The sequence below is a fragment of the Petromyzon marinus genome, assembly GCF_048934315.1.
Source record: "Petromyzon marinus isolate PM22_M1 ecotype Great Lakes invasive population chromosome 84 unlocalized genomic scaffold, UKy_Petmar_22M1.pri1.0 chr84_unloc.2, whole genome shotgun sequence".
In the NCBI taxonomy this organism is placed as follows: Eukaryota; Metazoa; Chordata; class Hyperoartia; order Petromyzontiformes; family Petromyzontidae; genus Petromyzon; species Petromyzon marinus.
The window spans coordinates 462,210-479,246 of NW_027422639.1; the positions used below are offsets into that span (position 1 = coordinate 462,210).

The window sequence follows — 17,037 nt, forward strand, 5'->3', positions numbered from 1 at the left end:
ACACACAGCTACACACAGCTGTAATCTGCTACAGCTACACACAGCACTACACACAGCTACACACAGCTTCACACAGCTACACACAGCTACACACAGCTACACACAGCACTACACACAGCGCTACACACAGCTAAACACAGCTACACACACAGCTACACACAGCTGTAATCTGCTACAGCTACACACAGCTACACACACAGCTACACACAGCTACACACAGCACTACACACAGCTACACACACAGCTACACACAGCCCTACACACAGCTACACAGCTACACACAGCTACACACAGCTACTACACAGCTACACACAGCTACTACACAGCTACACACAGCTACACACAGCTACTACACAGCTACACACAGCTACACACAGCACTACACACAGCTACACACACAGCTACACACAGCTACACACACACAGCTACACACACAGCTACACACACAGCTACACACAGCACTACACACAGCTACACACAGCTACACACACAGCTACACACAGCACTACACACAGCTACACACAGCTACACACACAGCTACACACAGCACTACACACAGCTACACACAGCTACACACAGCACTACACACAGCTACACACAGCACTACACACACAGCTACACACAGCTACACACAGCACTGCACACAGCTACACACAGCTACACACAGCACTACACACAGCACTACACACAGCTACACACAGCTGTAATCTGCTACAGCTACACACAGCTGTAATCTGCTACAGCTACACACAGCTACACACAGCACTACACACAGCTACACACAGCTACACACAGCTACACACAGCTGTAATCTGCTACAGCTACACACAGCTATACACAGCTGTAATCTGCTACAGCTACACACAGCTACACACAGCTACACACAGCTACACACAGCTGTAATCTGCTACAGCTACACACAGCTATACACAGCTGTAATCTGCTACAGCTACACACAGCTACACACACAGCTACACACAGCACTACACACAGCTACACACAGCTGTAATCTGCTACAGCTACACACAGCTACACACACAGCTACACACAGCACTACACACAGCTACACACAGCTGTAATCTGCTACAGCTACACACAGCTACACACACAGCTACACACAGCACTACACACACAGCTACACACAGCTGTAATCTGCTACAGCTGCTCACCGTTGGGGCGTCGACATTCCAGAAGACGACAGCTCCCTCCCTGCACACAGCACACACAGCACACACACACAGCACACACACATAGCACACACACATAGCACACACACACAGCACACACACTTAGCAAACACACATAGCACACACACATAGCACACACACACATAGCACACACACACATAGCACACACACATAGCACACACACACACAGTCACACACACAGTTACACACACACAGTCACACACACAGCACACACACACAGCACACACACATAGCAAACACACACACACAGCACACACACACAGCACACACACACACAGTTACACACACACAGAGCACACACACACAGTCACACACACACAGCACACACACACAGCACACACACATAGCAAACACACAGCACACACAGCACACACACATAGCACACACACATAGCAAACACACACAGTCACACACACACAGCACACACACACAGTTACACACACAGCACACACAGCATACACACAGCACACACACACAGCATACACACATAGCAAACACACACACAGTCACACACACACAGCACACACACACACAATTACACACACACACAGCACACACACACAGCATACACACAGCACACACACACAGCATACACACATAGCAAACACACACACAGCACACACACAGCACACACACAGCATACACACATAGCAAACACACACACAGTCACACACACACACACACAGTCACACACAGCACACACACACACAGCACACACACACAGCACACACACACACAGCACACACACAGCACACACACAGCACACACACACAGTTACACACACACAGCACACACACAGCACACACACAGTTACACACACACATCACACACACAGTTACACACACACAGTTACACACACATAGCACACACACATAGCACACACACATAGCACACACACATAGCAAACACACATAGCACACACACACACACAGTCACACACACACAGCACACACACACAGCATACACACACACAGCACACACACATAGCACACACACACATAGCACACACACATAGCACACACACAGCACACACACACAGCACACACACACATAGCAAACACACACATAGCACACACACACACACAGCACACATAGCACACACACACAGCACACACACAGCACACACAGCACACACACACAGTTACACACACAGCACACACACAGCACACACACACACAGCACACACACATAGCAAACACACACACAGCACATACACATAGCAAACACACATAGCACACACACACACAGCACACACACACACAGCACACACACACAGGATACACACACAGCACACACACATAGCACACACACATAGCAAACACACACAGTCACACACACACACAGCACACACACACACAGCACACACACACACAGCACACACACACAGGATACACACACAGCACACACACATAGCACACACACATAGCATACACACACACAGTCACACACACACAGCACACACACACACACACAGCACACACAGCATACACACAGCACACACACACAGCATACACACATAGCAAACACACACACAGTCACACACACACAGCACACACACACACAATTACACACACACACAGCACACACACACAGCATACACACAGCACACACACACAGCATACACACATAGCAAACACAGCACACACAAGCAGCACACACACAGCACACAGCATACACACACAGCACACACAGTTACACACACACAGCACACACACACACAGCACACACACACACAGCACACACACAGCACACACAGACAGCACACACACACACAGTTACACACACACAGCACACACACAGCACACACACACACAGCACACACACAGCACACACAGACAGCACACACACGCAGCACACACACAGCACACACACACACAGTTACACACACACAGCACACACACAGTCACAGACACACAGCACACACACATAGCAAACACACACAGCACACACACACACATAGCACACACACAGTTACACACACACAGCACACACAGCATACACACAGCACACACACACAGCATACACACATAGCAAACACACACACAGTCACACACACACAGCACACACACACACAATTACACACACACACAGCACACACACACAGCATACACACAGCACACACACACAGCATACACACATAGCAAACACAGCACACACAAGCAGCACACACACAGCACACAGCATACACACACAGCACACACAGTTACACACACACAGCACACACACACAGTCACACACAGCACACACAGTTACACACACACAGTTACACACACACAGCACACACACACACACAGTCACACACACACAGCACACACACAGTCACACACACACAGCACACACACACACAGTTACACACACACATAGCACACACACACAGTTACACACACACAGCACACACACAGCACACACACACAGCATACACACATAGCAAACACACACACAGTCACACACACACACACAGTCACACACAGCACACACACACAGCACACACACAGCACACACAGACAGCACACACACGCAGCACACACACGCAGCACACACACAGCACACAGCATACACACAGCACACACAGCACACACACACAGCACACACACAGTTACACACACACAGCACACACACACACAGTTACACACACACAGCACACACACAGCACACACACACAGCACACACACAGCACACACAGCACACACACAGTTACACACACACAGCACACACACAGTTACACACACACAGCACACACACACACACAGTTACACACACACAGCACACACACACACAGCATACACACAGCACACAGACACACACAGCACACACACACAGCACTATCATCATCATCACCATCGTCACCACCACCCTCTCCACCATCATCACCACCACCACCATCACCACCACCATCACCACCACCACCATCACCACCACCATCATCACCACCATCACCATCATCACCACCACCACCATCACCACCACCATCACCACCATCGCCACCATTATCACCATCACCACCACCATCATCACGACCACCACCACCATCACCACCACCACAATCACCATCATCACCATCATCACCACCACCATCACCATCACCACCATCGCCACCATTATCACCATCACCACCACCATCATCACCACCACCACCATCACCACCACCACCACCATCACCACCACCACCACCATCACCACCACCATCACCACCATCACCATCACCACCATCACCACCACCATCACCACCATCACCACCACCAGCACCATCACCACCATCACCACCATCACCACCACCATCACCACCACCACCATCACCACCACCAGCACCATCACCACCATCACCACCACCATCACCACCACCAGCACCATCACCACCACCAGTACCATCACCACCACCACCACCACCATCACCACCACCACCACCACAATCACCATCATCACCATCACCACCACCACCATCACCACCACCATCACCACCATCGCCACCATTATCACCATCACCACCACCATCATCACCACCACCACCATCACCACCACCACCACCACCATCACCACCACCATCACCACCATCACCATCACCACCATCACCACCACCACCACCATCATCACCACCACCACCACCATCACCACCACAACCACCACCACCATCATCACCACCACCACCATCACCACCATCACCATCACCACCACCATCACCACCACCACCACCATCACCACCATCACCACCACCATCACCACCACCATCACCACCACCATCACCACCACCACCATCACCACCACCACCATCACCACCATCACCATCACCACCGTGACCACGTGGTGCTGCCTGGCCACACACCTGAAGAAGACAACTGTGCCCTCCTCCTCCTCCTCCTGCTGATGCTGCTGCTGATGCTGCTGCTGATGCTGCTGCTGCTGTGGCTGCTGCTGCTGATGCTGCTGCTGATGATGCTGCTGCTGTGGCTGCTGCTGATGATGCTGCTGCTGGTGCTGCTGTGGCTGCTGCAGCTGCTGCTGCTGTGGCTGCTGCTGATGATGATGCTGCTGATGATGCTGCTGTGGCTGCTGATGATGCTGATGATGCTGCTGTGGCTGCTGATGATGCTGCTGCTGAGTGGCAGACTTGACGCTCACCACCACAGCGTTAGCGGCATCTGTAGGGCAGCGTTGTGAGTTGTGAGTGGGTGAGTGAGTGGGTGAGTGAGTGGTGGATGAGTGAGTGAGTGAGTAGGTGAGTGAGTGGGTGAGTGAGTGGGTGGGTGAGTGGGTGGGTGAGTGGGTGAGTGAGTGGGTGAGTGAGTGGGTGAGTGAGTGGGTGGGTGAGTGGGTGAGTGAGTGGGTGAGTGGGTGAGTGAGTGGGTAGGTGAGTGGTTGAGTGAGTGAGTGGGTGAGTGAGTGGGTGAGTGAGTGGGTGAGTGAGTGGGTGAGTGGGTGAGTGAGTGGGTAGGTGAGTGGTTGAGTGAGTGAGTAGGTGAGTGAGTGGGTGAGTGGGTGGGTGGGTGAGTGGGTGAGTGAGTGGGTGAGTGGGTGAGTGAGTGGGTAGGTGAGTGGGTGAGTGAGTGGGTGAGTGAGTGGGTGAGTGGTGGGTGAGTGAGTGAGTGGGTGAGTGAGTGGGTGGGTGAGTGGGTGAGTGAGTGGGTGAGTGGGTGAGTGAGTGGGTGAGTGAGTGGGTGAGTGGGTGAGTGAGTGGGTGAGTGAGTGGGTGAGTGGTGGGTGAGTGGTGGGTGAGTGAGTGAGTGAGTAGGTGAGTGAGTAGGTGAGTGAGTGGGTGGGTGAGTGGGTGAGTGAGTGGGTGAGTGAGTGAGTGGGTGAGTGAGTGAGTGGGTGAGTGAGTGAGTGAGTGGGTGAGTGAGTGGTGGGTGAGTGAGTGAGTGGGTGAGTGAGTGAGTGAGTGGGTGAGTGGTGGGTGAGTGAGTGAGTGGGTGAGTGAGTGGGTGAGTGGTGGGTGAGTGAGTGAGTGGGTGAGTGAGTGAGTGGGTGAGTGGGTGGGTGAGTGAGTGAGTGAGTGGGTGGTGGGTGAGTGGGTGAGTAGGTGGATGGGTGAGTGGGTGAGTGGGTGAGTGGGTGAGTGAGTGGGTGAGTGAGTGGGTGAGTGAGTTAGTGGGTGAGTGAGCGAGGGACTGAGTGAGTGAGTGGGTGAGTGAGTGGGTGAGTGAGTGAGTGAGCGAGTGACTGAGTGAGTGAGTGGGTGAGTGACTGAGTGAGTGGGTGAGTGAGTGGGTGGGTGAGTTAGTGGGTGAATGAGTGGGTAGGTGTATGAGTGAGTGAGTGGGTGAGTGAGTGGGTGAGTGAGTGAGTGGGTGAGTGGGTGGGTGAGTGAGTGAGTGAGTGGTGGGTGAGTGGTGGGTGAGTGGTGAGGAGCGTGACCTCGAGGTAGGCTTCTGAGCGTGATATCTGCGCGACGACTGAGTGCCGTCTCCAGCCGGAGTAAGTGATACTCCTCAGCCGTGGCGAACGCCGTGCAGCGCAGAGTCAGCTGGGAACGACACTCACTCAGTCACTCAGTCACTCACTCAGTCACTCACTCACTCAGTCACTCACTCAGTCACTCACCCACTCAGTCACTCACTCACTCAGTCACTCACCCACTCACTCAGTCACTCAGTCACTCACTCACTCACTCAGTCACTCACCCACTCACTCAGTCACTCACCCACTCACTCAGTCACTCACCCACTCACTCACCTACTCACTCAGTCACTCACTCACTCAGTCAGTCACTCAGTCACTCACCCACTCACCCACTCACTCACCCCCCCACTCACCCACTCACTCACCCACTCACTCACTCAGTCACTCACTCAGTCACTCAGTCACTCACCCACTCACTCAGTCACTCACTCACCCACTCACTCACCCACTCACTCACCTACTCACCCACTCACTCACTCACTCAGTCACTCAGTCACTCACCCACTCACTCAGTCACTCACCCACTCACTCAGTCACTCACCCACTCACTCACCTACTCACTCAGTCACTCACTCACTCACTCAGTCAGTCACTCAGTCACTCACCCACTCACCCACTCACTCACCCCCCCACTCACCCACTCACTCACCCACTCACTCACCCACTCACTCACTCAGTCACTCACTCAGTCACTCAGTCACTCACCCACTCACTCAGTCACTCACCCACTCACTCACCCACTCACTCACCTACTCACCCACTCACTCACTCACTCAGTCACTCACCCATTCACTCACTCAGTCACTCACTCAGTCACTCAGTCACTCACCCACTCACTCAGTCACTCACTCACTCAGTCACTCACCCACTCAGTCACTCACTCACTCAGTCACTCACTCAGTCACTCACCTACTCACCCACTCACTCACTCACTCACCCACTCACTCAGTCACTCACCCACTCACTCACTCAGTCACTCAGTCACTCACTCAGTCACTCACCCACTCACTCACCTACTCACCCACTCACTCAGTCACTCACTCAGTCACTCACCCACTCACTCAGTCACTCACCCACTCACTCAGTCACTCACCCACTCACTCAGTCACTCACCCACTCACTCACTCACTCAGTCACTCACCCAGTCACTCACTCAGTCACTCACCCACTCACTCACTCACTCACCCACTCACCTACTCACCCACTCACTCACCCACTCACTCAGTCACTCACCCACTCACTCACCTACTCACTCACCCACCACTCACTCACTCACCTACTCACCCACTCACTCAGTCACTCACCCACTCACTCACCTACTCACCCACTCACTCACCTACTCACCCACTCACTCAGTCACTCACCCACTCACTCACTTACTCACCCACTCACTCACTCAGTCACTCACCCACTCACTCAGTCACTCACCCACTCACTCACTCACTCAGTCACTCACCCACCTACTCACCTACTCACTCAGTCACTCACCCACTCACTCACCTACTCACTCAGTCACTCACTCAGTCACTCACCCACTCACTCACCTACTCACTCAGTCACTCACCCACTCACTCACCTACTCACTTAGTCACTCACTCAGTCACTCACCCACTCACTCAGTCACTCACTCAGTCACTCACCCACTCACTCACTCACTCAGTCACTCACCCACTCACTCACTCACCCACTCACCACTCACTCACCTACTCACCCACTCACTCACCCACTCACTCACTCACCCACTCACTCACCCACTCACTCACTCACTCACCTACTCACTCACCCACTCACTCACTCACCCACTCACTCACTCACCCACTCACTCACTCACCCACCCACTCACTCACCCACTCACTCACTCACCCACCCACGCACCCACTCACCCAACCACCCACTCACTCACCCACTCACCCACCCACCCACTCACTCACCCACTCACTCACCCACTCACCCACCTACCCACTCACTAACCCACCCACGCACCCACTCACCCACCCACCCACTCACTCACCCACTCACTCACTCACTAACCTACTCACTCACTCACTCACCCACTCACTCACTCACCCACTCACTCACCCACTCACTCACTCACCCACTCACTCACCCACTCACTCACTCACTCACCCACTCACTCACCTACTCACTCACTCACCCAACCACCCACTCACTCACCCACTCACCCACCCACCCACTCACTCACCCACTCACTAACCCACCCACGCACCCACCCACCCACTCACTCACCCACTCACTCACTCACCTACTCACTCACTCACCCACTCACTCACTCACCCACTCACTCACCCACTCACTCACCCACTCACTCACCTACTCACTCACCCACTCACTCACCCACTCACTCACCTACTCACTCACCACCCACCCACTCACCCACCCACTCACCTACCCACCCACCCACTCACCCACCCACTCACCACCCACCCACTCACCCACCCACTCACCCACCCACTCACCCACCCACCCACCCACTCACCCACCCACCCACTCACCCACCCACTCACCCACCCACCCACCCACTCACCCACCCACGGAAGCTTGCTGTTATTGTTTAACGCGCGAGGCTCTGAGTTGATTTCATTGGAGAGGGGGCTGGGGGTGAGTGCGAGAACGAGCGGAATTGAGGACTCTGCACACAGCAGCAGCAGCACAAGCAGGATGATGATGATGAGGATGATGATGAGGATGAGGATGATGATGATGAGGATGATGATGATGATGAGGATGATGATGAGGATGATGATGAGGATGATGAGTATGATGATGAGGATGATGAGGATGATGAGGATGATGATGAGGATGATGATGATGATGAGGATGATGATGATGAGGATGATGATGAGGATGATGATGATGAGGATGATGATGAGGATGATGAGGATGATGAGGATGATGAGGATGATGATGAGGATGATGATGATGAGGATGATGAGGATGATGAGGATGAGGATGATGAGGATGATGAGGATGATGATGAGGATGATGAGGATGATGATGAGGATGATGATGATGATGAGGATGAGGATGATGATGAGGATGATGAGGATGAGGAGGATGATGAGGATGATGATGAGGATGATGAGGATGATGATGAGGATGATGATGAGGATGATGAGGATGATGATGAGGATGATGAGGATGATGATGAGGATGATGAGGATGATGATGAGGATGATGATGAGGATGATGAGTATGATGATGAGGATGATGAGGATGATGAGGATGATGATGAGGATGATGATGATGATGAGGATGATGATGATGAGGATGATGATGAGGATGATGATGATGAGGATGATGATGATGATGAGGATGATGAGGATGATGAGGATGATGAGGATGATGATGAGGATGATGATGATGAGGATGATGAGGATGATGAGGATGAGGATGATGAGGATGATGAGGATGATGATGAGGATGATGAGGATGATGATGAGGATGATGATGATGATGAGGATGATGAGGATGAGGATGATGATGATGAGGATGATGAGGATGATGAGGATGATGATGATGATGAGGATGATGATGAGGATGATGAGGATGATGATGAGGATGATGATGATGAGGATGATGATGAGGATGATGAGGATGATGATGATGATGAGGATGATGATGATGAGGATGATGATGATGAGGATGATGATGAGGATGATGATGATGAGGATGATGATGAGGATGATGATGATGATGATGAGGATGATGAGGATGATGATGAGGATGATGATGATGAGGATGATGATGATGAGGATGATGATGATGATGAGGATGATGATGATGATGAGGAGGATGATGAGGATGATGATGAGGATGATGATGATGAGGATGATGATGATGAGGATGATGAGGATGATGATGATGAGGAGGATGATGATGATGATGAGGATGATGAGGATGATGATGATGATGAGGATGATGAGGATGATGATGAGGATGATGAGGATGATGAGGATGATGATGATGATGATGATGAGGATGATGATGAGGATGAGAATGATGAGGATGATGAGGATGATGAGGATGATGATGAGGATGATGAGGATGATGAGAATGATGAGGATGATGATGAGGATGATGATGAGGATGATGATGATGAGGATGATGAGGAGGATGATGAGGATGATGAGGATGATGATGATGATGATGAGGACGAGGATGATGAGGATGATGAGGAGGATGAGGAGGATGATGAGGATGATGATGATGATGATGAGGATGATGAGGATGATGAGGATGATGAGGAGGATGATGAGGATGATGATGATGATGATGAGGATGATGATGATGATGAGGATGATGATGAGGATGATGAGGATGATGAGGATGATGATGATGAGGATGAGGATGATGATGAGGATGATGATGATGAGGATGATGATGATGATGAGGATGATGATGATGATGATGATGAGGATGATGATGAGGATGATGATGATGAGGATGATGATGATGATGAGGATGATGAGGATGAGGATGATGAGGATGATGAGGATGAGGATGATGAGGATGATGAGGATGATGATGAGGATGATGATGATGAGGATGATGATGATGATGAGGATGATGATGAGGATGATGATGAGGATGATGAGGATGATGATGAGGATGATGAGGATGATGATGATGAGGATGATGATGAGGATGATGATGAGGATGATGATGAGGATGATGATGATGAGGATGATGATGAGGATGATGATGAGGATGATGATGAGGATGATGATGAGGATGATGAGGATGATGATGAGGATGATGAGGATGATGAGGATGATGAGGATGATGATGAATGTGAAGCGACGCAGGGAGAGAAGCGACTTGCAGGGCCTCCCACCGCGACGGCCGCCCCCCTTCTCCAGCAGCGTCCTGCAGACGAGGCCCTGCCCTCCGAAGCGACCCTCACGAACCCCGCGGGCAAAGCCCCCCCCGCCCCCCCCGCCCCCCCGGCCCCCCAGCGTCTCTCCGGAGAGGCCTCGGCCGCTAGGCCGGCCCCCCCGGCCCCGCCGGCGGTGCGGCCGACCCACGCCGTGCCGGCCTGCCAGGGGCGGAGTGGGCAGCCGGGCCGCTGGCAGATGGCCGCTGACAGATGGCGGTGGCGGTGACGGAGCTCTGGGTGCGGGTCGCGAGCTGACCGTCGGAGGCCGTTTGACCGCGGGGAGGGGCTGCGTGCAGGTGCAGCACTTGTCGTAGTTATATATAAAGAGAGACTGAGTGGCGAGAGAGAGAGAGCGAGCGAGCGGGCGAGAGAGCGAGAGAGAGCTAGATGGAGGAGGGAGAAAGAGGGGGTAGAGAGAGAGGAGGGGCGAGCGAGCGGTGAGCGAGCGGGTGAGCGGGTGAGCGGGTGAGCAAGCGGGTGAGCGGGCGAGCGAGCAAGAGGGCGAGCTAGCGGGTGAGCGAGCGGGTGAGCGGGTGAGCGAGCGGGCGAGCGGGCGAGCGAGCGAGCGGGTGAGCGAGCGGGTGAGCGAGCAAGCTAGCGGGCGGGCAAGCGAGCGAGAGGGCGAGCGAGCGAACGAGCGAGCGAGCGGGTGAGCGGGCGAGCAGGCGAGGGGGCGAGCGAGAGGGCGAGTGAGCGAACGAGCGAACGAGCGAGCAGGCGAGGGGGCGAGGTGGTGGTGGTGGTGGTGGTGGAGACGCGAGGGGTTGAGGCGAGGAAGGAGAAGCGACGGAGGGGGCTGAAGGCCGAGGCTGGGAGTGAAGCTCACCCGGCCACGGCTTGGCGAGGAGGAGGAGGGGGGCGGCGGGGGGATGTGGGAGGGCTGCCGTGTCCGGGGACCCTTGCCAGGACGCTTGGGCTGAGCGGCGGGAGGGGGGGCGGCCCCCCCCCGGCCATCCCACGCCACATGGGGGTGGTGGTGACGTGGTTGATGGGGGTGGTGGTGACGTGGTTGATGGGGGTGGTGGTGACGTGGTTGATGGGGGTGGTGGTGACGTGGTTGATGGGGGTGGTGGTGACGTGGTTGATGGGGGTGGTGGTGACGTGGTTGACGGGGGTGGTGGTGACGTGGTTGACGGGGGTGGTGGTGACGTGGTTGATGGGGGTGGTGGTGACGTGGTTGATGGGGGTGGTGGTGACGTGGTTGATGGGGGTGGTGGTGACGTGGTTGATGGGGGTGGTGGTGACGTGGTTGATGGGGGTGGTGGTGACGTGGTTGACGGGGGTGGTGGTGAAGCGGTTGATGGGGGTGGTGGTGACGTGGTTGATGGGGGTGACGTGGTTGATGGGGGTGGTGGTGACGTGGTTGACGGGGGTGGTGGTGAAGCGGTTGATGGGGGTGGTGGTGACGTGGTTGATGGGGTGGTGGTGACGTGGTTGATGGGGGTGGTGGTGACGTGGTTGATGGGGGTGGTGGTGACGTGGTTGACGGGGGTGGTGGTGAAGCGGTTGATGGGGGTGGTGGTGACGTGGTTGATGGGGGTGGTTGTGTTGAGGTGGTTCATGGGGGTGGTGGTGACGTGGTTCATGGGGGTGGTGGTGACGTGGTTGATGGGGGTGGTGGTGAAGCGGTTGATGGGGGTGGTGGTGACGCAGTTGATGGGGGTGGTGGTGACGTGGCTGATGGGGGTGGTTGTGTTGACGTGGTTCATGGGGGTGGTTGTGTTGCGGTGGTTGCTGAGACGAAAGAGCCGGAGCCACGGGGCGAGAGTCCGGTTCATCGTCACGGCCTGAATCACAACAACAACGGAGACTCAGAGACTCACGGACTCACCACAACAACAACAACAACCGCCATTTGCCGCTAAGTGGCGGTGACGTCACCACGACGCTTGTGCCAGGCCATGTGCACCTTGAGGCTACCACGTGAAGTGTCAAACGCCGGTTGGCAGGAGGTCACGGGAGAGACCCAGCAGGTGCCACGGGTCGACTGAGATGACTGCCTCCGCCCTCCGTTGTTGTTGGAGGGCGACTGCCTCCAACTGCCCAGTAGCATCCTTCACGAGCCTCCTCCACAGAGGCCGATCTTGACACCGCTGGTACAGGTCATCGGCAAGTCCACTCAGCTCCACGTTCTCCTGTACCACGTCAATCCATCTCTTCTCTAGCCAGTGTCGCGCCCTTTTAGCCCCTTCGATCCGGCCGAACAAAAGCTGTTTGGGAATCCGATGCCTGGGCATGTGGGCTACATGACCCAGCCAGTGGTCCAGACTGTTGTTATGATGTCATGTAAGGCAGTCTGTGCACAAACGCCACCCTCCCTCAGCATTTTGCTTGGGAGATCATCTCTGCCCGGTGCTTTCCCTGGTCTCAGACTCCGGATCGCCTTCAGTACTTCCTCAACAGATGGCACATCAGCCAGCCACTCATAGGGGGTGACTTCTTCCAATATTTGAGGCACCGCAGCCTCAGCAGGGTCATCCTCACTTTGTGCCATGATGTTTTCCTGGCTGAGGGATTTGCCCTCCCCCAAGACCTCACGGAAATGCTCAGAAAATCTGCAAACCTGTTCCTGGGGGTCGGAGATTGGATCACCGTTCTTTCCAATAATGATGGTAATAGGTGTGGTGCTGCAGGTTACTTTTTGATGGAGAAAAATAGGGATTTGTGATCGCGGGCCACTGAGGCAGACTCCATCTCCACAGCAACCCGCGACTACCACCCATCCTTGCAACGCCTCACGGCTCTCCGAACCTCCGAGCGAAGGCTGAAGTAAGCCTCCTCATTCTCCGACGTGGGATGCTGTAGATGATGAGAGTAGGCTTGTCGCTATTTCTCAGCCAGCCTGAACACCTCATCTGTCAGCCAGGGTCTCTGGGGAGGTCTGGACCGTGTACCCAAATCAGCCATTGCAGCTGCATGAGTCACAGTCCTAAACCTAGCCCATTTACCCTCGACATCAGGAGGAGTCGGGGACGATGCCAATCCCAGCCGCAAGCGATGATGAAATTCTCGCTTGCAACTTTCATCAGATAACTGAGACCAGGCCACTTTAGGTTGGAATGGGGTCCTGGGTGTACACCCACCACCGGAGTGTAAGAATGTCAGACGCATCTTACAGATGACAAGTCGATGGTCAGAGGGCAGATCAGCTACACGGTAGGTCCTGGTGTCAAGGACATGGGCTCGCATCCGCTGGTCCGTCACTATGTAGTCCAGCGGATGTTCTTGCTTGGACCCAGCATGCATCCATGATGTTGTGTGGATGCGCCGATGCCGGAACAGCGTGTTGGTAATTACAAGCCCATGGGCTGCACAAAAATCTAGCAGCCTCCTACCGTTGTTATTGAGCTGATCTGGCCCATGCCCTCCAGTCACTCCAGGCCAGGTGCCAGCATCATGACCAGCTCGGGCATTGAAGTCACCCAACAAGATAACTCTATCCCGAGAGGCCACTTTAGCCAGCACCTGTGACAGGAGGTCATAGAAGGCATCTGACTCATCGGCTTTGCCTGCATCTCCTCCACGGATGTTCATCTTCGTTGGGGGCATAAGTACCCACGACCACCACTCCTCGCCTCCGGTTGATGGAAAGTCAAGCCCAAAGTAGCCTGGGGCTTACAGCTTCCCACACCTCACCGCCACGCTCCCACGCCCCCTTCAATCTTTTGTTCAAAAGAAGAGCCACTCCCTGTTGTTTGGCAGTCTGCTACCCCGAGTAGAGGACTGTCCACCCCTCATGGTGGCAGGAGCCAGAGCCGGTCCACCGGACCTCCTGAATGCCACAGAGATCCAGGCGGTACCGGTCCAGCTCCCGACAGAGGAGTGGCAGCCTCTCCTCCGCAGTGAGCGTTCGAACATTCCACGTGGCCACACGAAGTGGCTTTTTTCTGTTTCTGGAGGAGCCCCGAGGGTTGGGATTCAATCTCCTGGCTCCGCTAATTGGGGTTTGGCCAGGAGGCGTCATGAATATTCAGCTTAGCGGAATATTTCCCACTTGTCTCAAGCCCCCGTTTGGCCGCTGTTGTGGCTACAAACGCCGTGAAGGCGAATGGCACTGCTCACCACAGCGTTACCATCCACCACAGAGACCTATAGACTCACCACACAGAGACCCATAGACTCACCACACAGAGACCTATAGACCCACCACACAGAGACCCATAGACTCACCTCACAGAGACCCACAGACTAACCACACAAAGACCCACAGACTCAACACACAGAGACCCACAGACTCACCACACAGAGACCCATAGACTCACCTCACAGAGACCCACAGACTAACCACACAAAGACCCACAGACTCAACACACAGAGACCCACAGACTCACCACACAGAGACCCATAGACTCACTACACAGAGACTCACAGACTTACCACACAGAGACCCACAGACTCACCTCACAGAGACCCACAGACTCACCACACAGAGACCTATAGACTCACCACACAGAGACCCATAGACTCACCTCACAGAGACCCACAGACTAACCACACAGAGACCCACAGACTCACCACACAGAGACCCACAGACTCACCACACAGAGACCCATAGACTCACTACACAGAGTCTCACAGACTTACCACACAGAGACACACAGACTCGCCACACAGAGACCCATAGACTCACCACACAGAGACCCATAGACTCATCACACAGAGACCCATAGACTCACCTCACAGAGACCCACAGACTCACCACACAGAGACCCACAGACTCACCACACAGAGACCCACAGACTCACCACACAGAGACCCACAGACTCACCACACAGGGACCCACAGACTCACCACACAGAGACCCACAGACTCACCACACAGAGACCCATAGACTCACCTCACAGAGACCCACAGACTCACCACACAGAGACCCACAGACTCACCACACAGAGACCCATAGACTCACGTCACAGAGACCCACAGACTCACCACACAGAGACCCATAGACTCACCACACAGAGACCCACAGACTCACCACACAGAGACCCATAGACTCACCACACAGAGACCCGTAGACTCACCACATAGAGACCCAAAGACTCACCACACAGAGACCCACAGAATCACCACACAGAGACACAGAGACCCACAGACTCACCACACAAAGACCCACAGACTCACCACACAGAGACCCATAGACTCACCACACAGAGACCCACAGACTCACCACACAGAGACCCATAGACTCACCACACAGAGACCCACAGACTCACCACACAGAGACCCACAGACTCACCACACAGAGGCCCATAGACTCACCACACAGAGACCCACAGACTCACCACACAAAGACCCACAGACTCACCACACAGAGACCATAGACTCACCACACAGAGACCCATAGACCCACCACACAGAAACCCATAGACTCACCACACAGAGACTCACAGACTCACCTCACAGAGACCCATAGACTCACCACACAGAGACCCACAGACTCACCACACAGAGACCCATAGACTCATCACACAGAGACCCATAGACTCACCTCACAGAGACCCACAGACTCACCACACAGAGACCCACAGACTCACCACA

The 17,037-nt window shown here is 54.0% G+C and overlaps 1 protein-coding gene across 1 annotated transcript in view; it reads right to left on the minus strand.

The window, feature by feature from the left end:
* RMND1 (required for meiotic nuclear division 1 homolog) overlaps positions 1 to 13,057 on the minus strand; it is a gene marked incomplete at its 5' end in the record, with an annotated part of 53,200 nt that extends 40,143 nt beyond the window's left edge. Inside the window, 4 exons of the mRNA XM_032944032.2 lie at positions 1,170 to 1,209; positions 5,029 to 5,344; positions 6,558 to 6,666; positions 12,326 to 13,057. Of these exons, the coding sequence (XP_032799923.2) occupies positions 1,170 to 1,209; positions 5,029 to 5,344; positions 6,558 to 6,666; positions 12,326 to 13,057 (1,197 nt within the window). The remainder of the gene's footprint in view (positions 1 to 1,169; positions 1,210 to 5,028; positions 5,345 to 6,557; positions 6,667 to 12,325) is intronic.
* Positions 13,058 to 17,037: the final 3,980 nt, after the last annotated feature.